The sequence below is a fragment of the Lacerta agilis genome, chromosome 9 (genome assembly GCF_009819535.1).
Source record: "Lacerta agilis isolate rLacAgi1 chromosome 9, rLacAgi1.pri, whole genome shotgun sequence".
Classification (NCBI taxonomy): domain Eukaryota; kingdom Metazoa; phylum Chordata; class Lepidosauria; order Squamata; family Lacertidae; genus Lacerta; species Lacerta agilis.
In genome coordinates this window covers 67,118,788-67,139,379 of record NC_046320.1, presented here as the reverse complement: position 1 = coordinate 67,139,379, position 20,592 = coordinate 67,118,788, and the positions used below count along the sequence as shown (strand labels likewise).

At 40.6% G+C, this 20,592-nt stretch overlaps 1 protein-coding gene across 1 annotated transcript in view; it reads left to right on the top strand.

Moving 5' to 3' along the window:
* The window catches only part of CTNNA2 (catenin alpha 2), a 519,756-nt gene that overhangs the window by 90,552 nt on the left and 408,612 nt on the right, over positions 1–20,592 (top strand). The window contains 1 exon segment of the mRNA XM_033160941.1: positions 10,266–10,461. Coding sequence (XP_033016832.1) covers positions 10,266–10,461 — 196 coding nt within the window.

Below are 20,592 nucleotides of genomic sequence, written 5' to 3'. Positions count from 1 at the left end.
AATTGAGTTGCCTGTCTAGCCTCCTGACAGCTACCAGGCGGAATGTTTGACTCTGGTGAGATCAATGAAAAATCCAGTAATTGGAAAACCATTTGAAGAATGGACTCAGAAGTCCTAAATACAACTTGCATGCTTTTCCATATTTTATCCCTGCCCCTCACCAAAGAAGAAGAAGAAGAAGAGTTTGGATTTGATATCCCGCTTTTCACTACCCGAAGGAGTCTCAAAGCGGCTAACATTCTCCTTTCCCTTCCTCCCCCACAACAAACACTCTGTGAGGTGAGTGGGGCTGAGAGACTTCAGAGAAGTGTGACTAGCCCAAGGTCACCCAGCAGCTGCATGTGGAGGAGCGGGGACGCGAACCCGGTTCCCCAGATTACAAGTCCACCGCTCTTAACCACTACACCACACTGGCTCTCACCAAAATATGAGGGTTCTGAAAAGCTGTGCTTTAAGGGATGCTACTAGTAAAATCAGTCAGGCAACAAGATAGTGCATTCAAGTGGAATGCTAGCATTACATCTAAAAGGGATAAAGTCTTTATACTAAAATGTCAAGGCTGCCTTTTATTCAGGTCATTGACTGTTTCCAGCAGCTCAATGATATATAAGAATTTTAAGAAGAGTGAGAAGAATACACAGTCATTTATGGTTTGTTGTAAATGGCACTATGTCTGTGTGTGGTGGTGGGGATATTTATATCAATGCTGAGTAGTATTGCTGCATACTAAAACTATTGCAGAAATTCTATTTTTACGTAATAGCTGATTTCTTTTTAGTTCTCTCTCTCTCTCTCTCTCTCTCTCTCTCTCTCTCTCTCTTACTTTTAACTGTGGGCTGATTCATACAACCAGGTGTACTAGTTATAAGCTCCCTTTCCATTCTTGCAGCTTATGGCAACGTAATATGCATTATGTCTCTGTTTGGGAGGAAACACTTGCGTAACTGCACCAGAGATTCAGAAATGAATATGGAAGTTCCAGTTTTATCTTAAAATAGAAGCAAACTATAAAACAGTTCCTTTCATTTTTCAATGTTGGGTCTTCTTTCATTTTTTTTGTTTTGCTTCAGTGCTCTTTTCAAAATATTTTAGTCAGTTGACTGAATCCTGTGATTCTTCAGTGGCATCATGTGTCATGAAATAATAACATTTGATGTACTAAAGGGTAAAACTTTTGTTCCACTTGCTATTTTGTTACACAGTTCTGCTTTGCTTCCACTCGTTATTTTTAACAAAAACCTGGATATCTGTTTTTGTTGCTTAAAACTCTGTTTCAAAACTCCCCCTGCCCCATACCAATGGAAGCCCAACATAAGTTATCTTTCAGGGTTTTTGAAAACCGTTTGAAGAGAGGTCTGATAAAACTGAGTTTCTGAATTGGCTTCTGTTGGATAGTGTAGTCACTGCTTATAAAATGCCTTGGCTTATCTCAGTTGTTTTTTGATATGATATTATTTGCTATTGCTTTTGGTCAGGATACAATCCTCCTGTGCACAGGGTAGAATGAGAAGGACAATTTTCCCTTCTGGATGCATCTTCCCCATCCAACTGCATTTCCTGTAGAGGTTCCCTGAAGGTCAGGGGTAGCTTTTCAGATTGCATTAGGGAATGAATATGGAAAACCCTGGGTGCCTGCACTGTGTAGGCTTTTCAGGCTTGGCCTTTTGAAAGAAGAGGGATTATGCCATGAAAGAGAAAGTTGCTGAATGTCGATTTATTATTGCGTTTTATAATGTGAATTATAACCTTTGCAAACCATCTCTGTGTTTAAACTTTTATTTATAATAATTTATAATATAATATGTACCATCTTGTACATATTCACTGTGACCTTTTTGGAAATTCCTATTAATGAATATATTTACTACAAAACTATTTCACCATTTACTGCAAAAGTCATGGTAATTTCTGGATTTCTCCATTGAACTATGCTCCCATGTGTGTATGGTGACAGTCATACATTGCTATCAAGTATATACAATAATATGGTTGCAATCCTGTACACACTTGTCATACATAGCAGGAAATAAACCCAATTGGATACATGCATACAGTTACCAGTATATTTCAGTGCCCAGAATCCCAAAGAGATACTTGAAGCCAACCCAAACCATCAGGTTATGACTTTTTCCTTCTGAAAAACAAATGTGTGCCATCTATATATATCACAACTTGTTTCTGAAAATCCTATTGTAATAAGAAAAATCTGCCCTTATTCCCTTATGGGGTACACAAGAGCCCTTGCAAAGTCCTTTGCAGGTTCTCCATTGGTAGGAGTAAAAAACAGAGGCTAACCAGAGAAGATTGAGAAGCAAAGCAGCTAGTAAGCTTGATGTTTATTGAAGCTGTTGCAACAACGGTGTTTTTCAGGGAAAAAGACCCAGAACAAAGCAAGCATGCTCTTATAAAGACATTTCAAAATCTCTCCTGGAGTCTAAACCACCCCCAGAAACAGCATCCAATCACAGAAGAGGTGTAACCCAAGACCACCCCTCCCCAGATACATCAGAACTACATCACAAATTGGGGAGGGTCAGAGGAGGTAACTTGGGAATTTTCCACACCTGTGCCATCTCTCCTTGACCCTCCCAGACACACATTTCTGCAAAACAAAAGTTTTCCTCCCTGGCCCGTAGGGCTAATGGCTGTCCATTGTGAGGGAAATGGCCCATCCTCAGGCAGAGACTTCTCACCTCCTCCCTGCAGATGAAAACACTTGGCCAGCTAGGAGTCAAAATGGAGTGAGGCCTGTCTTTCTGTGCTGTTTTCAGACATGTGGCCTTATTTGTTTGGTAAATTAATAACATATATTATATATATAAATAAAAGACCTTAAATTCTTACAACACTATTAAATTCAGACTAAGTTTGACATGTGACTTTATGTGTTGCTGTCCCAGAAGTACCAGTTTTAAAACTCTCTGGGACACAGTCCCATTTTTTGTATTGTTTTTAATCTAGTCAAGGCTAATACCTGTAGGTCAATGATTTCATATATGACATATTGAATTCTATAATTTTCTAACAGCAGAACATCGTAGCACATTGTGGAAGAAAATGTAATTAAAATAACTGTTTTCTTTAAAAGGTCACATTCAAATGGCATGACCAGGCATTCAACATAGAAGCTAATATTGTAAAGTGCATGTGCAGCAGAAGGCATGTGTTAGTGTGTGTGCATGCCTATGTTTGTGTGTAGGTTTGACACATTTGTGCCAGAATAATAATAATAATAATAATAATAATAATAATAATAATAATAATAATATATTTATAACCCACCCATCTGGCTAGGTTCCCCCATCCACTGTGGGTGGCTCCCAACAGAATTAAAAGCACAATAAAACATAAAACATTAAAAACTTCCCTAAACAGTGCTGCCCTCAGATGTCTTCTAAAAGTCAGATAGTTGTTTATTTCCTTGACATCTGATGTGAAGGTGTTCCACAGGGCAGGCGCCACTACCGAGAAGGCCCTCTGTCTGGTTCCCTGTAACCTCGCAGGGAGGGAACTGCCAGAAGGCTCAGTGTCCGGGCTGAATGATGGGGGTGGAGATGCTCCTTCAGGTATACTGGGCCGAGGCTGTTTTGGGCTTTAAAGGTCAGCACCAACACTCTGAATTGTGCTCAGAAATGTATTGGGAGCCAATGTAGGTTTTTCAGGACCGATGTTATATGGCATAGAAGTAATTTTGGGGCTAGAGAAGAATCCCTCACCCTGGATTGTGGGTGTCTATACATCTGAGCCATACCTGGTTTTCAATATCACGATATATAACCAACTAAACATCACAGTATCTTGATATATCATGATATATATCTGTGGCGGCGGAGGGCCTTTCCGGGCCTTGGCACATAAACAGTGGGCTTAGCTGGGTATCCCTGCAGCAGAGGAGGGCCTCACCACACCTATCCACAGTGGCAGAGGGCATCCCGGGAATCCCTGCAGTGGCAGAGGGTCTCACTACACCTATCCACAGTGGCGGCAGGCCTTGCTGTGCCTCACCACAGCTTCTGAGGGCCTTGCAGTGCCTCCCTACAGCAGTGGAGGGCCTCCCCAAGCATCCCCACAGAGGTGGAGGGCCCCTTCGTGCCTTTCTGCAGTGGTGGAAGGCCTTGCCATGCCTCCCCATAGCGGTGGAGAGCTTTAAAATGTAAGAAAGTAGTAGATTTAATAAAATTATTAAATAAACTTCCCTATTATATTTAACATATTTTCAGCTAATTTAAGAATAGTTCAAGTGATTTCCTAGTCAAGTTGCATCTGCTTCCCCACTCAGAGGTCTAAGTGGAATCTGTGCATGCATAAGCCCCATTGAGTTCAACTAAACTTCTACTTTCCTGGGAGTAAGCCTCATTGAATTCAGTAGGGCTTGCTTGTGAGTAGACATGCATTTGCTTGCGCTGCTTACAGACAAACATCTTCTGCACCATTTTCACACAGTACCCAACCTCCCATTTCAGCAGAAGGCAGCCAGATAAATCTTATCCCCTCCATTCCCCCCCCACAGAAGCCCCCCCCAAGCCCATCCCACCAATTTATCCCTTTTTATCAAAGGGAGGGAGGGAGGGCAAGCAAACAAAAACTTAAGTCTCCTTTAAACAAACAAACAACCTTTTTAGTATGGAGGAAAGGTATTTAGGGGGATAACAAAAATAAAAACACTTCCTCTCTTTTTTTTCCACTGAGGGAAGAAAGAAAGAAAAGTGCCTTCCACTTCTTTGTTTACATTCCCTGTTTACTTTGCTGCTGGATCCTTCATTGTCTAGCCATGGGAGGTCTCTCCTGGATTGTTAGCAGGTTCTTCCTAATTAGCTGAGCTCTTGAGAGTTTTTGAGAGCAGGAAGTTCTGCTGAAGGAGGTGGTTTGTGTGCTTCTGAGGGGTTAAAATTGGCTTCTACAGTGGAACCTCTAGTTATGCCGGGGATCCGTTCTGGAGGCCCCGCCGCAACCCGAAAAAGAGACAATCCAAAGCGTCGCGTCTGCGCATGCGCGCAGCACGATTTAGCGTTTCTGTGCACACGCAGATGTGATTTAGCACTTCTGCATGTGTGCAAACAGCGTGAACCCAGAAGTAACCTGTTCCGGTACTTCCGGGTTTGTGCTGGTCGCAAGCCTAGGGTGATGTAAGCCAGAGGCAATGTAACCCGAGGCTCCACTGTATCCTTATTTTTCAGTGAGGGGAGCGACAACAAAGCAGGGACAGAGGTGACTGTCTTCTTGCTGAAGAAAGTAGCAATAAACATACCAGTAAAGCTGAAAGCTATTGCTGGTTCCTGTGAGGGCTTATCCTCATTTCTTACCAGTTAGGAGGGAGAGGGAGAGAGCAAACAAAGCCTGCAAACTATCTGTAAAGTATCCATTCAGCTGAGCTACCTCCCCCCCCTCCAAGCTGTCAAGTCTCAACCTTTTGTTCACTGGTATATTGCCTTGTTTAGAGCTTCTTGCACTCAGTCGGAAGACATTTGGCTTCTAAAAAAAGTTTGCAAACCAGAACACTCACTTTTGGGTTTGCGGCGTTCAGAAGCCAAAATGCTAGAGTTACAGAGTGTTTAGAAACCAAGGTTTTCAACTGTTTGGCAATTTATTGCACTGCCCTAGATGTCTAGTTGAGAAACATTCTTTCCAGTTAGTTATGGTGGTCTTATACTTGGCTATATCTTTTAGTTCTAATGTGCACTAGTAAAACAGGTTCCTAAGATTGCATGTAAAGCTGAAATCAAGGAATAGCCAGAACAGTCCTGTTCTGGGTGTGACCATTTCTACCTTTCCAGAGCTGGTGCACCAAGCAGGCCTTGTCCTGCACGTAAAGCATTGAGCTTTTAAGCCTAGCTTACCAGGCCCTGGGAAGGTCTCACATGGGCTCTGCAGCCCTTCATGAGATCTCACATAACCCCGTAAGATCTTGCAAGACCTTCCCAGAACTCTGAAGGCAAGTCTGTGAGAGCTTAAAAGCACTTTATGTATTAAATAGTGGGTGGACATAGCAGACAACACAGTGATTCTCTAAGCAACTCTCTTTATTCTCAGGCTGGAACAGAACTGAACTGAAGGTCTGAGCCAGCCTGCTTATATAGTACTCAGTAACATGCAACAGTAACAACTTTCTCTCTAGCTACCCAATCCGTGAGCAGCACTCTCAATCCTTCATTTGCATGTGCGGACCTGAGTGAGAACTGCAGCCACGGTAGGCAGAGTGAAACTATATAAACAACACCCCTAGTGGCCTAGGGTGAGAACTTCAATACATAACATTATGCATCATAGCTTTTAAGCTCTCCGCCTTGCATGTGTTTAATTTGTGCAATTGCGTGAGGCTGGCTGCCAAGCACGCAAATTGCAAGGTGACTGTATACTGTACAAATGAATAAGGATTTTGCAGGGACAGTCACTTGGACTTGTAGCAAAGTCACAGATGCAAGAAATAAATTAGTTGAGGGCTCAGCAAGTAGCTGAGAGAATCAATTTCTTCCTTGAGAAAATTCTGAGCTGTATATAGAACTTCCAGGAAAGTAGTCTCTTCAGCAGAATGTATTTGAGCTGTTGACAGTTATTTGCACTAACCTGTCTCTGCTCTCACTTTACGTGCCCTTCCTGCCCTTTATGTCTCTCCAGACTCCCTCAGGTGCACTGGGATTGTACTTCAAACTGCAGGTCTTAGCATTTGAGCTGTGTCAATCTGAGGTTGCTTACACTGGTCTTTCAGTATTGTCAATCTACAAAGCTACCCATATTTAAAATTAGTGCAGTTATGTCTCTGGCTGCTTCTCTTGTTAACATCAATATGTCTGTTCATCCAAGACTGGAACTTGTATCATTATCCATTAATCACATAGCTTTAAACATTATCCTTTGTTCAAGGTAATGTCATGAAATATATTATTCAAGACTAAAAAACACCTGCAGATTTCCCTTCTCCTTCTTGAGACATATTTTTCACTGCCCAACAGGGTTTAGCAGAAGCTAAGGAAGGTCAGCCATCCTTAAAAGGGGCTGATTAATTCCACAGTACTTTCTAATGACTGCTTCTTTTGAACAACCATTGTCTTAGTTACAGGTAGGTAGCCGTGTTGGTCTGCCATAGTCAAAACAATGGTGCTGGAGGAGACTCTTGAGAGTCCCATGGACTGCAAGAAGATCAAACCTATCCATTCTCAAAGAAATCAGCCCTGACTGCTCACTAGAAGGACAGATCCTGAAGTTGAGGCTCCAGTACTTTGGCCACCTCATGAGAAGAGAAGACTCCCTAGAAAAGACCCTGATGTTGGGAAAGATGGAGGGCACAAGGAGAAGGGGACGACAGAGGATGAGATGGTTGGACAGTGTTCTCGAAGCTACTAACATGAGTTTGGCCAAACTGCGAGAGGCAGTGAAGGATAGGTGTGCCTGGCGTGCTCTGGTCCATGGGGTCACGAAGAGTCGGACACGACTGAACGACTGAACAACAACAACAACACAGTCAAAACAAAATATAAAATCAAGCAAAAAATCCTTCCAGTAGCACCTTCGAGACCAACTAAGTTTGTTCTTGGTACACGAAAGCTCATACCAAGAACAAACTTAGTTGGTCTCTAAGGTGCTACTGGAAGGATTTTTTGATTTTATATTTTGTTTTAACCATTGTCTTGTTAGCATGCTTATTGTCATGCTTAGATGTCTTTGGGATGGAGGGAAGGAAGGAAGGAAGGAAGGAAGGAAGGAAGGAAGGAAGGAAATGACTATGATCCAACAAGCTAGGCATGTCTACAGTTTTGCACAATGTAAGATACTCATACCATGTCTAAAGTGTCCCTTCAACATTCAGAACTACCTATACTTTTCTAAAAAATAAAATAAAATGTACCATATCTGTTTAAACTCAAATTCATAGCTCCGAGTGTGATATCCTGGTGGCTTCAAGTGTTCCACTGAATTTCAGCATGCTGACTTTTTTGTTTAAAACAAGCTGGCCTAGATAATGATATTTTTTAATCCACTTACAGAGCAGCATAAAAACTGCTTAAGCCTCGTTAGCTCAACATCTTTTTTTTTTTTTTAGCACTTTTCAGATTTGGAAAGCAGCCTGTATTGACAACATTTCTTTTTAGATTTAAATTGAAAAGGAGGGGTGGACTTTGAGATGTTTTGCATGTTTTGTACCAATGAACCCACATGCTACTGCAAGAGAGGGGTTTCCCTTTTGGACTGCTTGTGTATGATTTATGACTCATTTGTGCTTGTGTATGATGGTAAAAGAAAATAAATTTTCTTTATTTTAAGTAAAGTACAAACTGATAAGTGGTAAAATATGTTTATATGTTTTAACCTAAATATATTTTAGGGTAGAAAGAACTATATTATATAGCTTTATCTTTTCTTTTAAATCTATTTATTGAATACATATTTTTAAAAAGCAACCACAAAACACTCTCAAATGAATCTAGAAGCACAAGCAATGCATGTTTGCCTGAAAGTAAGTCCCATTATAGGAAGCAGGGCTCACTGCTTAATATGTGCGCCCAGTATTGCTTGAAATCATCATGTTCAGAATAAGAAATTGAGCGCTCTGCGGAAACAAAGTAAACTGCCCTTCAGAACTCTATTACAGAGTGGTATTCTGTATAGATGACTTCTGATAAATTATTTATTTAGGCTTGAAAGTCTGGAAAAGGTTTACCCCTCGTTAAGTTTGCTCCATTCTTGTTTAACATTTGGCAAATGTCAGTATGGCTGCTGTCAACACATATATACCAGAAACTTGACAGTTAATGGGTGAAAACACTTTTTCATAGGCCAGGATCCAAAGAAAGGTGATTTGTCATGCTGCATAATGTAAGGGGACACTTCATGCAAAATGAAATTCCAAGCGTCCATTGGGTACATGGAAAAGAAGTTGTCTGGTTCCTTAGATCCATGCCTTATTTAAGAAAACTTATTAGAGGATCTATCTAACATTAACTGTATCTTCAGCATCTCTTGAAAAATAGACATAACCATAATTAAATACTCTCTCTAGCTCCTTTTGCATAACCATCACATTACATAACCACATTTCACTATCATCTGCTGAATATCAGCATCAGTTATTATTTGCTCTTGACCAAATACAAAGTGGCAGATGGCAGACCACTATCTCATACCACTTTAGAAAATTTGGTAAAAATTGCCAAACCTCCTTTGTGTTTAATTTTCTAACACCCCCCCCCCCCCAATTTTATACTTAATATTTATGCTTACTCTAATTCATCTTCCAAGAAGATGCAACAACTTTTTGATCATTGTATTGGTTCTGTTAGTATTAATTTAGTCTAATACTTGCATAATAGAACTACAGTTTAGTGTCTTTGGAGATAAACTTTTTACAGAATCTCAGTTGTCATTTCAGTAACTGATCCAAGCTTGCATGTGTCTGTCTGTATGTGTGTCATCTATACAGCTGAGTTGAAAATCATTCCTGAAGCTGGAAACTACTCGGTTCATCTTTCATTCCATGATCTTTTGCTCTCAGTATAGCATGGTAGGCTGCTTTCAGTTCATTGTGTGAAAGCTGCCAGAAACCACTTTTCTTTGTTTCAGATGCTACTAGTTTGTGCTAAGCAAGCTGTTTATTGTAAAAAACAGCAAGCCATCTGTAACTTTCAATCACTGAGTTATTATTTGTGACATTATACCTTTAGCACTGTTTAGTGCCCATTCCCCTGTGTCCTTTAGCTCTAACTGTGTGTGGCATGTTGTCACTGTGGGAATAACATTTTAGCACTGTGCCAAATACCCACAAGACCTGCTGTAGTTTTATTTTGTATGGTAATAGAGGCAGCACATAAGAAATGAGAGTTGTAGAATTATTCCATAGGCTGTATTGAGGCATTGCACTTATAAGGGATAATACTTTAGACAACAGGATTCCACTTCTTTCATTTAAAAATACACTTCTGTAAAATTAAAAATACATTTCTGTAAAGCAACTTTGCTGAACATATCTAATTTTCAATGCACTTTCTCTCACCTGGTTGCTTGTGATAATAAATAATCATATTGGGATGCAAGGCAGGGAAGTTCGTTTGGTTTTCAGCCACAAATTAATCCACGTAGGTTAGGAAAAAAGATTGTGTGGACTAGTAACTTCCGTGAACTCACATGCAAGACTGCAGAAGACTTTGCTCTTGTTGTTGTTTTTTTTTAAAAAAAACCATTAGAAAATGTTGAAGTCATGTGTCTTATGTCTGTTGAGAACAATTGTAAAGCAAATTTGTACTCATTAAACTTTTTTTTAAACTTCTTTAAAGGTGACAACCCTTGTAAATACAAGTAACAAAGGGCCATCTGGTAAAAAGAAAGGTCGATCTAAGAAGGCTCATGTGCTGGCTGCTTCAGTTGAGCAAGCTACTCAAAACTTTTTGGAAAAAGGAGAACAGATTGCAAAGGAGAGCCAGGACCTAAAAGATGAACTGGTGGCTGCTGTGGAGGATGTGCGGAAGCAAGGTGTGTATCTCTCTCGCTCCCCATCTCTCCCTGTCTCCCACCCCTCCCACCTCTTTGTTAACATCAGATTACAGATGTCTCTTTGATCATGACAATGTCATTAAAACTGCTTATATTGAATGCTGGGTATATTATTTATGTATTGTGGAGGTACCATTTAATTTTCACATATGTGTGCAAGAACAATTTGATTCAAAATGGCTTTAAGATGGCACTACCTCTTCATGCAAGGTTGTACATTGAAAAATGAACAATTTGAGATAGTCTTGGTAAAAGTGCCCATGAGAGGTGCATTCCAATCTGGATCAAAGCATTTGGAGCAGTTTTGAGTCCATTTAATCCATTGTCTGGTCTCAGAATGGTGGGGCCCTTTGGACTGAGCCTTGTACAGTGCATTAGGCCTGACTTCAAGAGAAAGTACTCGCCCATGTTGGATGATGACATGGTCACTGAATATATCTACCACTGTAAAGAGCAATAATCAAGTTCTGAAATGGCTTTCAAAAACATGACAGTTTTATATGGATGGGCAAAAAGGCCAGTGCTGCAGCAGATTGCCCATATGTACCAATACATTCCTATCACTGTGATTTACGGAGCATGATCATGCATAGATGACCACCACCCACCCTCTGTGACCAAATTCATATGTGAAAACAATAGCTATCCTTGGTGCAGGTTATTATGTGTATGCTAATCAACCTGAAGACTTCAACCAGAAAATAAAAGAGATCTGCAGTTCTGTGGACTGATATGAGTTCTGTTCTTTGGAAAAGCCAGTCACAAATGCAATTCAAAGAAATATTTTGCAGTATATGATAAAAAAGGGGAAACAGAAGTTTAACAAGCAAACACATATTAGTTTGCACCACTTATTTCAAAATGTTTGCACACTTTAAACCTTGCAATGTCTTTTTCTGGAATTTTTCAGGGATGGTGAGAGAAAACTTAGTACATTTTAGCTGGATGCTGTTCTTCATATATTTAGATATATATTTAGATAAGGTGTTTGTCTCTATACTATATTAAACACAACATTTAAAACTGGATTTTAAAAATTTGTTTTGAAGAATGTAGAGCTTTTAAAATTGTGCTCTACACACACAGCAAGAGTTTCAACATTCTTAATAAAATACATTATACAGTATATTATATCTAGCTGTAGGTGTCTGTGTTAGTTGTTAAATATATTACATAGAATAGTAAAAACGGCACCTTTTAGAGAACTACTTCTCCATTGTCATAAATATATGCAAATTATGCAGACCTGTTCTTCAGGCAGAATATTAAATTATTTTTTATCAGACAACTAATTGTGTGGAATTTGGGGCTAAAGTGAGATGCACAAAGGTTTTTCATGAATCTTTTTCAATTTGTCAAAAGCACCTCCAGTGGAGATAGTGTAAGTGTGTGCCCATTAAGTTTGTGCGGGTTGTATAAGGAAATGTTTGTTCTTCTTCATCTGTAGCAATTTTGATTAGGTTGGTGGAATCATTAATATTTGGGGGAGTAATTCCTTTGTTGTCAGTTTCCGGAGAGAGTTGTGAGAAAAGAGATAAATAATGGCAGCTTGGTGCATAAGGTTGCTAGTGACTTTCCATGGGAAACATCTTGCATTTATTGACTTTGATTATGGGTATTTTGTCTAGTGGCAGCATCATTAACCACTAGTCAGTTTCCACCATTGCAAATCCCATTAACTAAAGATACTGTCTGCCAGGCTTGGGCTGGGAGGGGGATGTGATGCTCTGGCAGCATGATACTCCTGCTAAAAACAGCACCTCCTTTCTTCCCTAGTATCGTGTAATGCCCTTTATGGCGTGACCATGTTTTCAGTCAACATTATGTAGTCTTTTGGTCACCACAACTTGGAAATGAAAGATGTGTAATAATTAAGAGGGTGGAGGAGCATCTTGCCAACAAGCAAAAGCTAGGAAACATACATAAATTTCGCAAACCTCTCTCATATACTTTCTAGTTGTCTTTTTCTATAAACCAAAAGTTTATAGGTTTGCAAAATTTATGTATGATGGGAAAAGAGAACTCCCTCTCTCTCCATAATACTAGAACTGAATTTCAGACAACAGACAATATCCATCAAAGTAGTACCGTGAGTGCAAGGATTTCTGTTTGCGCAGTGGAACTTCCTTCTCCTCTCCCCATGCACCTCACATCCTCCTCACATTAGCTCTGAGGGGTTTGGGGGGGGGACCTGGTAGAGTAGATTTGGGGCATCAGTGCAATGAGGAGAGAGCGGGGAAGTTGTGTTGCACAGCTAGAAATCCTTACGCTAATGGAACTACTATGTTGGATTCCAACCTATGTCTTCATAAAATGCATAATTTAATGAAATTTGCTACCAAAATGTGCTTGCCAGAGTGGCAGCCACGGGTGCCAATGTGCTTGCTACCACCTCCTATGGCACCAAAATATCCCTTCCTGACTAGCCTGCTTCAAGTTGGTTCATTTGGACCACTATAAAATTCTAAATAAGACAGCATTAAACTTGGCTGCATCATCATTAAGACCAGTGTTGATGTATCCATAACCATTCATCATATTTTATTGTGGGAAATATTCATAACCTGTTCTAAGTATTTGCCATCAGTTCCAATTGTTATTCAGGTTTGCCAGTTCTCATTCTGTGAAATATTGTGCACTAAATGTCACTCTATGCAAATATTCTATTGTTAGTCCTCTCAGACTCTCTCTAAATCCATTAATTATCTTTCAGCTCTCAGAAAATGGAGATTGTGAAAGGCATTACATTACCTGTTTCAGGATGATACAAAGCACTTGTGATAAATGAACAGACATTGTGTGGGATCTTAGAGGTGAGGGAGATATGTTCAATTTACCTTTCTCAAGAACAGAGAACTATTTTCCATTTGATAAACAGACTTTAAAAGTTTGTTGTCTAATGAGGGGAGAGCAAAAGCCAAAGCTGCCTTTTCTCAGTTCATCATCTACTGCTTTAAATTAAAGTAATCAGTCTGTTTGAGTGCAAATTTCAGTGCTAACTAAATTCTGAAACATTTGCACAGTGATTTACTTCCTTGTGTGAATCACTGTAGCTCAAGGTACTTCTTGCCTTTTTACTGAATTTCTTCATGGGCACATGCCATAATGGAGACGTAATTTCTAATCTAATGGGTGGGATACCTCCTTCCCAAGAACTGCATTCCTGTGGGGAGCAGGGCTTTTTTTTCAGCCAGAGCTCAGCTCCAGCACCTCTCAGGTGAGCGCCATTGGCGTTCTAAGAGAACAAGGGAGAAAAGTTCATTATGAGTTCCAACACCTTTTTTTCTAGAAAAACAGCACTGATGGGGGCAATGAGTTTTGGGGGCACATCGGTCTGCAACCCCCATGCGTCCTCACACACACAAGAAAAATCTCTAGTCTCGGAGCTGCAGGTTAATTCTGTGTCCAGGGCAGCTGTCTACCAGCTCCATCTGGTATTTAGGCTGAGACCCTACCTGCCCGCAGACTGTCTGGCCAGAGTGGTGCATGCTCTGGTTATCTCCCGCTTGGACTACTGCAATGTGCTCTACGTGGGGCTACCTTTGAAGATGACCCGGAAACTACAACTAATTCAGAATGCGGCAACGAGACTGGTGACTGGGAGTGCTCTCCCAAGACCATATAATACCAGTCTTGAAAGACCTACATTGGCTCCCAGTGCGTTTCTGAGCACAATTCAAAGTGCTGGTGCTGACCTTTAAAGCCCAAAACAGTCTCGGCCCAGTATACCAGAAGGAGCGTCTCCACCCCCATCGTTCAGCCTGGACACTGAGGTCCAGCACCGAGGGCCTTCTGGCAGTTCCCACCTGCAAGAAGTGAGGTTACAGGGAACCAGGCAGAGGGCCTTCTCGGTAGCGGCACCCACCCTGTGGAACACCCTCCCATCATATTTCAAGGAAATAAACAACTATCTGACTTTTAGAAGACATCTGAAGGCAGCCCTGTTTAGGGAAGTTTTTAATGTTTGATTCTATTTTTAATATTTTGTTGGGAGCCGCCCAGAGTGGCTGGGGAAACCCAGCCAGATGGGCAGGGTATAAATAAATTATTATTATTATTATTATTATTATTATTATTATTAGTCTCCATTCATTTTCTTTCTCACTTACTGTCACTTTCAACCAGCCTAGGGTGGCTCTCGCCTTCAGCCCTACCCCCTCTTCCCTTCCCTTCCTCTCCAAATTGCAGGTGCAGGTGGCCTGAACCTGATCAGGACCCTGGTGTGGGGGCAGAGAAGCTTTAATTCTTTGCCTTTGTCAGGTGAACCATTTTCTGCCCAGTGCTTCACAAGTCCCATTGATCAGTTGATTGTTGGGTCTTGCAAAGTGCTGTGAAGGAGGCTATGCTGGTGGGGCTTTCAAACACTCTTTTGGCCCATCAGCATCTTTACCTGCTTCATACCCGGTCAGATATAGGGCAATTGGCTGTGGCTTGACCAAAATGACCTCATGGGCCAAATGAGGAGGTCTGGTGGATCTAATTAGGCACATATGCTGGTGGTTCTAAACCTTGACCCACAAAATTTACATGTTTAAATGCTAGAAATGAGATGTATTCCAAACATTGTCAATTTTAAGTTAAGATATTAAGTATTTATTATATACATTAGCACTTGATTATGTCTGAGTGTCTAAGTGTTAGTGCTTATATAATTAACATTGGCTGGGTTTGTATCAGGCAGCGCTGAAGAACTCGTACTAATGACTGACTGATTATGGAATGATAATTATATTGAAATGTACTGTGTCAAGAATTCCTGGCCTTTAGAGAGGGGATGGTAAAATGTTTCTACAACTTTTCATTTGTTCATATGAATAGTTTAAATCAGGGAAGGGAAAATGTTGATATACGCCAATTTCCATCTGTCCCAGCCAGCATAGGATGATGGGACTTGTAGTCCAACAACATCTGAAGGACACCAGCTGATCTACCCCTGGTTTAAGCCTTAGCCATTCATTAAATATCTCATTTATTTCACTGGCACTACTCTGGAGTTCTCTCTCTTTTTCTCATAAGAAAAAATTGGCATGTGGGAAGAAAATATTGAATAACAGGAAATTTGTTGTTTAGTTATAATTGGATTTCCAATTAGACGGTACAGAGTGGAATAAGGATTGGGGTGAGCAGTGTAAGATTTGCATGCCCAAATCATGTGTTTTCCATATCATTTTCCTACTGGTATTAGTGGGATTTGCAGTGCACAATCCTAATTTAAGCATATTAATTCAAAAAGAAAACCATTCAGATTTAAATGGATTTTGTTCCGTATTAATTATGTATTGGATTGCTGACTTAAACACAACCGTGTTTTTGTCCTTTGGATTAAAATAGGGCTGGTAGATTTGTTTTTTTGTCTTTCTCTTTATGCTGCCTTTTCCCCTTAATCTAAAAAAACAACAACACATTTCTCTCGTACAATGTTAACTTTACTTTGAGGAAGGAGAGGGGACATAACTCTATTAGTTTACACAGTATTATTCCCTTTATGCCTCTGGACCATCTTAGATTGCGTTATAAGTGACATTGATTTATTGATTGTGGACTACATGTGCTGGGTTTCCCCTGCAGAATAACTGACCTATGTGCTCTAGCCAACCTAGCTCTCTAGGGACACTTTGCTTTCATTCATATTCTGCAAGGAAATACCATGGGTTGTTTCCCTCTCTTTCAAGTGAGAACATGTCAAACATTATCACTTTATGATCCCATAAGTTCTTCCTCATTTTCAGATGTGCTTTTTTTCTAAAGCTTTCAAACATAGCACACATAGAAGAGACAGGACCCCCTGCCTGCCTTTAGGAGGTGATAACATTTTTATAGCTATTGAGCTAGGAAGCTATCAAATCTCCACACTATTAAAAAAATGTTTTGTCATTGAGAGCAAATAATGAGCTTGGGTTGGAAAGAGGTTTTTTTTTTAAGTTCAATATAACATCTATGGATTTTCTTCTTGTCTAGTAGGGGTATTATCCTTTATTTTAGTTTTTCCTCTGTGCTTCAGAATTAGGTAGACTGTTTAAGGTGACTTCCCTGCCAGCCTTTCTTTGGAAGTCACATCTTCCTCCCAGTTTCTTCAAGGAGTAATGGCATATGTAAAAATAATAATGAGTCTAAAGTCTTCCGTTATCACTATTTTGGTAGCGTTCTATTCTTCAAGCATTTATGCATTATGCATCTCTTGATAAGAGAAGGTTATCCATTTTGAATTAACATAAGCTTCCACAGAATTCTGATTTTTATCAGTAGCAAAATGTCAAGTATTAAAATTTTACCAGAAATCAAGACCAGGTCAGTGCTTGTTACAGCTCATTGTGTTTTCTTTTAATCCAACACCCCCTGTTTTTTTGCCTTGATAAACAAGAAAATGGATGTACCTTTCTTACAAGCTGACAAGTATGCTTGTTTATTTTTTAAACAAATGATTATTTCTTTGTAGCGAGACTCCGAAACGTGACCTTGACTTTCTTGAAGTTTCCATCTCCTCCTGTCTTAACAACCCCATTTGTTTCTTTTCCTTTGAAATATTCCAATTTTTATTTCTTAAACTATGCCATGCTTGCGGCTGCCAAACTAATTATGCCATCTTCTGATATAGAAGTAGGCTCTGCCTACAAATGCTGCCTCCCAAACTGCAGGTGCATGAAACTTTCCATTCCCCCCCCCACGAGGGTATCTCCACGTCACTGAACACTTGCTCCACACTTTTGGCATTATTGTTCTTCTTTAGAGCATGGGTTGGATATGATGTACAGTGAGTCCGCCACTTACGCAACGGTTCGGTTCTAGGGGTCCATGCACAAGGGCAAACTTGCTTAAGGTCAGGAACTCTGAAACTGCCCCCATCCCGTGACTATCCCTACCTGTCTGGACTCTGGGAAAGTTATGTGAGGGCCTTGGGGTACATCCTTTCCAAAGGCTGGCAAGCAAGGCGGAGGGCTCAAAAAGATATTTCAAGGGTGGGCAACCTGGTGGGGTAAATGGGACCTTAGAAAAAAGCTTTATTCAAAAGTAAGGGCAATGCCTTCCTTATCTGACTCTGGGAAGGAGGTGTGAAAGCTTTGCGAGCTTCCCAGAGCTGGGTAAGTCGTGCAGAGGCCTTAAAAAGCTCTTTCTGTGGCTCTTTCCATTGACCCACCAGGCCATATTGGGTGAATCTTAATTTGCAGCCACAGCTTAAAGTTTCAATCACCCGATGCCATATGACATCATGTCACATTACATCAGGTGATTGACAGGTAGACAACCCCACCAGCCTAACCAAGCATCCTGCAGAGAGTTGGCCACTTTGGGTGTAGGTAGCTGTGAATTATGGGGTAACGGTGGCTGCTGGCTGTGTAAAAAGTATGCAATTGAGATTTTGGCACATGGCTACTGTTGCCCAATAGCCAAAGAAGTGCTGCACCAAGACAGGAACACAATCTGTGGTTCTGATCTAGGAAGTGATTACTGCTCCTCTGTAGAGGTTGCTAACAGGTGTTCTGGCAAATCTAGATAGCGAAACTGCATATTTGAACTGCAGCCAGGATGAAAGGGCGGTTGCTATTGTGCCTAGGATACATGTGTGGCGTGTTATATTCCTCTACAAAATGGGATCTATAATCTGTATTAAGTAGCAGTGTAAAAGCAATACTCTAAGCAGTATAATAAGAATCTGCCTTGTACAGGATGTTCAAGTGTGTGTACTTCCTTTTGCTATTGTGAAAAAGCTCCCGTTATATGCATGTCACATTTAAGGTTAGCACATTTATGTAACCATTTCAGTCTTAGTACACAAAGTCAATACACTTGATTCAACTTCATTACACAGCAGTTCGTCTCTTTCCTCTCTCTCTCTCTCCCCCCCCCCCAATTTTGCAAACACCCTTACAGGATTGCATGCCTCAAGCTATTTTATCATAAGATTTGCCATTAAACAACATATTTTTAAAATTGAATTTCCTTTCCAGTTATTGGATTTTGGTGTGAAAATTGTTCTAATGCTGCTTCTTTATTTAGTAAGTAAAAAATACAGTTTGTGAAAAGACTGGTTAAGATTGTATTGGAAGTTCATGCCTGACTAATGAAAGATAATAAAATGCTACACCTCAAGCCTGTATTCTTCTTTTAAAAAATAAAAAAATAAAAACATAAAGTAAGTTTTTTTGTCTCAGGCCAAGCTTCCAGCATTTTTTATAATGTTACTGTTTACAATCTTTATGGAATATTGTACCACACCAGTGGTTTTATCATCCACAACTAACTTTGCAGTACTAAGATTCCTTTGAAGGGCATGTGGGGGAGGATGAGAACATCTGTTCAGATAACTGGTATTAGACTTTTTGTGTGGTGTCTTCTCCCTCTGTTCCCCTTTTGATTCAATAGAGGTCAAAAGGTCTTCCTCTGCCAGTCTGTTCCTGAGAGGGCAGGACTTCTCCTTCTCCTGGAGAAGCACACAAGTTTGGCCCTGTCTTCTGCAGATGCCAGAAGGAGATAGATGGCAAAAGGCCTGCAGGACACTTGGAGAACAGAAATCCATGCTAAATAATTCCATTTTGTCATACTTGGGAGATGGGAAGACTTTTCTTGAGTGGTTCCTCCCATTGTTCCCAGAGTGGCTGGGTAAACCCAGCCATATTGGGGGGGGGGCGTGTATCTATCTATCTATCTATCTATCTATCTATCTATCTATCTATTCAGGTGGCTGGGCCTTGTCAGGTGACCATATGCTTCTGTCCTAGTCTGTGCTGATGTGTTTATATTTCAGACACAGCCATGCACTGTGCTCATGATAAGGCGTGCCTGCTTGTACAATAACTTGTATGTAGTGATTTCAAATAACTTACATGTAGCAATGAATCATCTAATAGTGAGCCACTTGCCTGAAGTTGCCTGTTTTTTGCAATCATAAATAATCCTTCAAGGCTCACACAAGGTTATGTAGCTGTCCAGAGTGAGGACTTTTTCTATATGGTGACAATTCCCCAGAGAGCCATCAAGTAATACAGGCGGTGACCATTTTGTGCAGAGGTTCCATTCCTGGCCCCCCCTCACATGTCAGCAGAGTGCACATAAGCACGTCCCACCCTACCCCTCTTTCTGCCCTCTTCTGGTTCCAAAACGACCCACACATTGGCAGTCACACATCAATTGGACATGCACAAAATAGTCACTGCCTGTACCCTAGTCTAGCGTTTCAGACAGCAGGGTCGATATGATTTATTTTTTTAGCCCAGGTTTTTAATAAGGATGGTTATAACTGTTTTGAATGTTTTATTGTATTCATTCATTAGTACTGATACAGTGGTTTTTTATGTTGTTTTACCTGGCTCTTATTTGTTATTGGAAACATTAATTTTGGATTCAAAAGTTGGATACAGATCTCAATAATAATTGAAGATCTATTGCTAATGCTTTGTGATTTCCATCCCGGTTATTGAAATGCTACTTCTAGGTAGTGCTCACCCCCCCCCCCCCGGGTACTCAAGGGTGCGCGGTTCCAGCACCTCTTTTGTTGTTGTTAAAAAGTGTGGGACTTACTTTAACGACTTCATGGTGAGTATCAGCACCTCTTTTTTTGTTGTAAGCATCACAATTTTTAACTGTAACAACTTCATGGTGAAGTTTTTCTAGAGAAAAAAAAGCACTGCTTCTAAGAATAGTAGGACTTATGAAATGCAGAAAATGATTATACTTCTTGTTATACTTTGCCTCTTGTTGCTTAAAGTTTGCAAGTTTTCAGTCACAAAGGACCATTCATATGAAAAGGATTAAAGGTCATTGAATTTCTGGTTAACATAAACTTATTTACAGCTCAGAGGGACGCAGGTGGCGCTGTGGTCTAAACCACAGAGCCTAGGGCTTGCCGATCAGAAGGCCGATGGTTCGAATCCCCGCAATGGGGTGAGCTCCTGTTGTTCGGTCCCAGCTCCTGCCAACCTAGCAGTTCGAAAGCACGTCAAAGTGCAAGTAGATAAATAGGTACTGCTCCGGCAGGAAGGTAAACGGCGTTTTCATGCGCTGCTCTGGTTCACCAGAAGCGGCTTAGTCATGCTGGCCACATGACCCGGAAGCTGTCTGCGGACAAACGCCGGCTCCCTCAGCCAGTATAGTGCGATGAGCACCACAACCCTA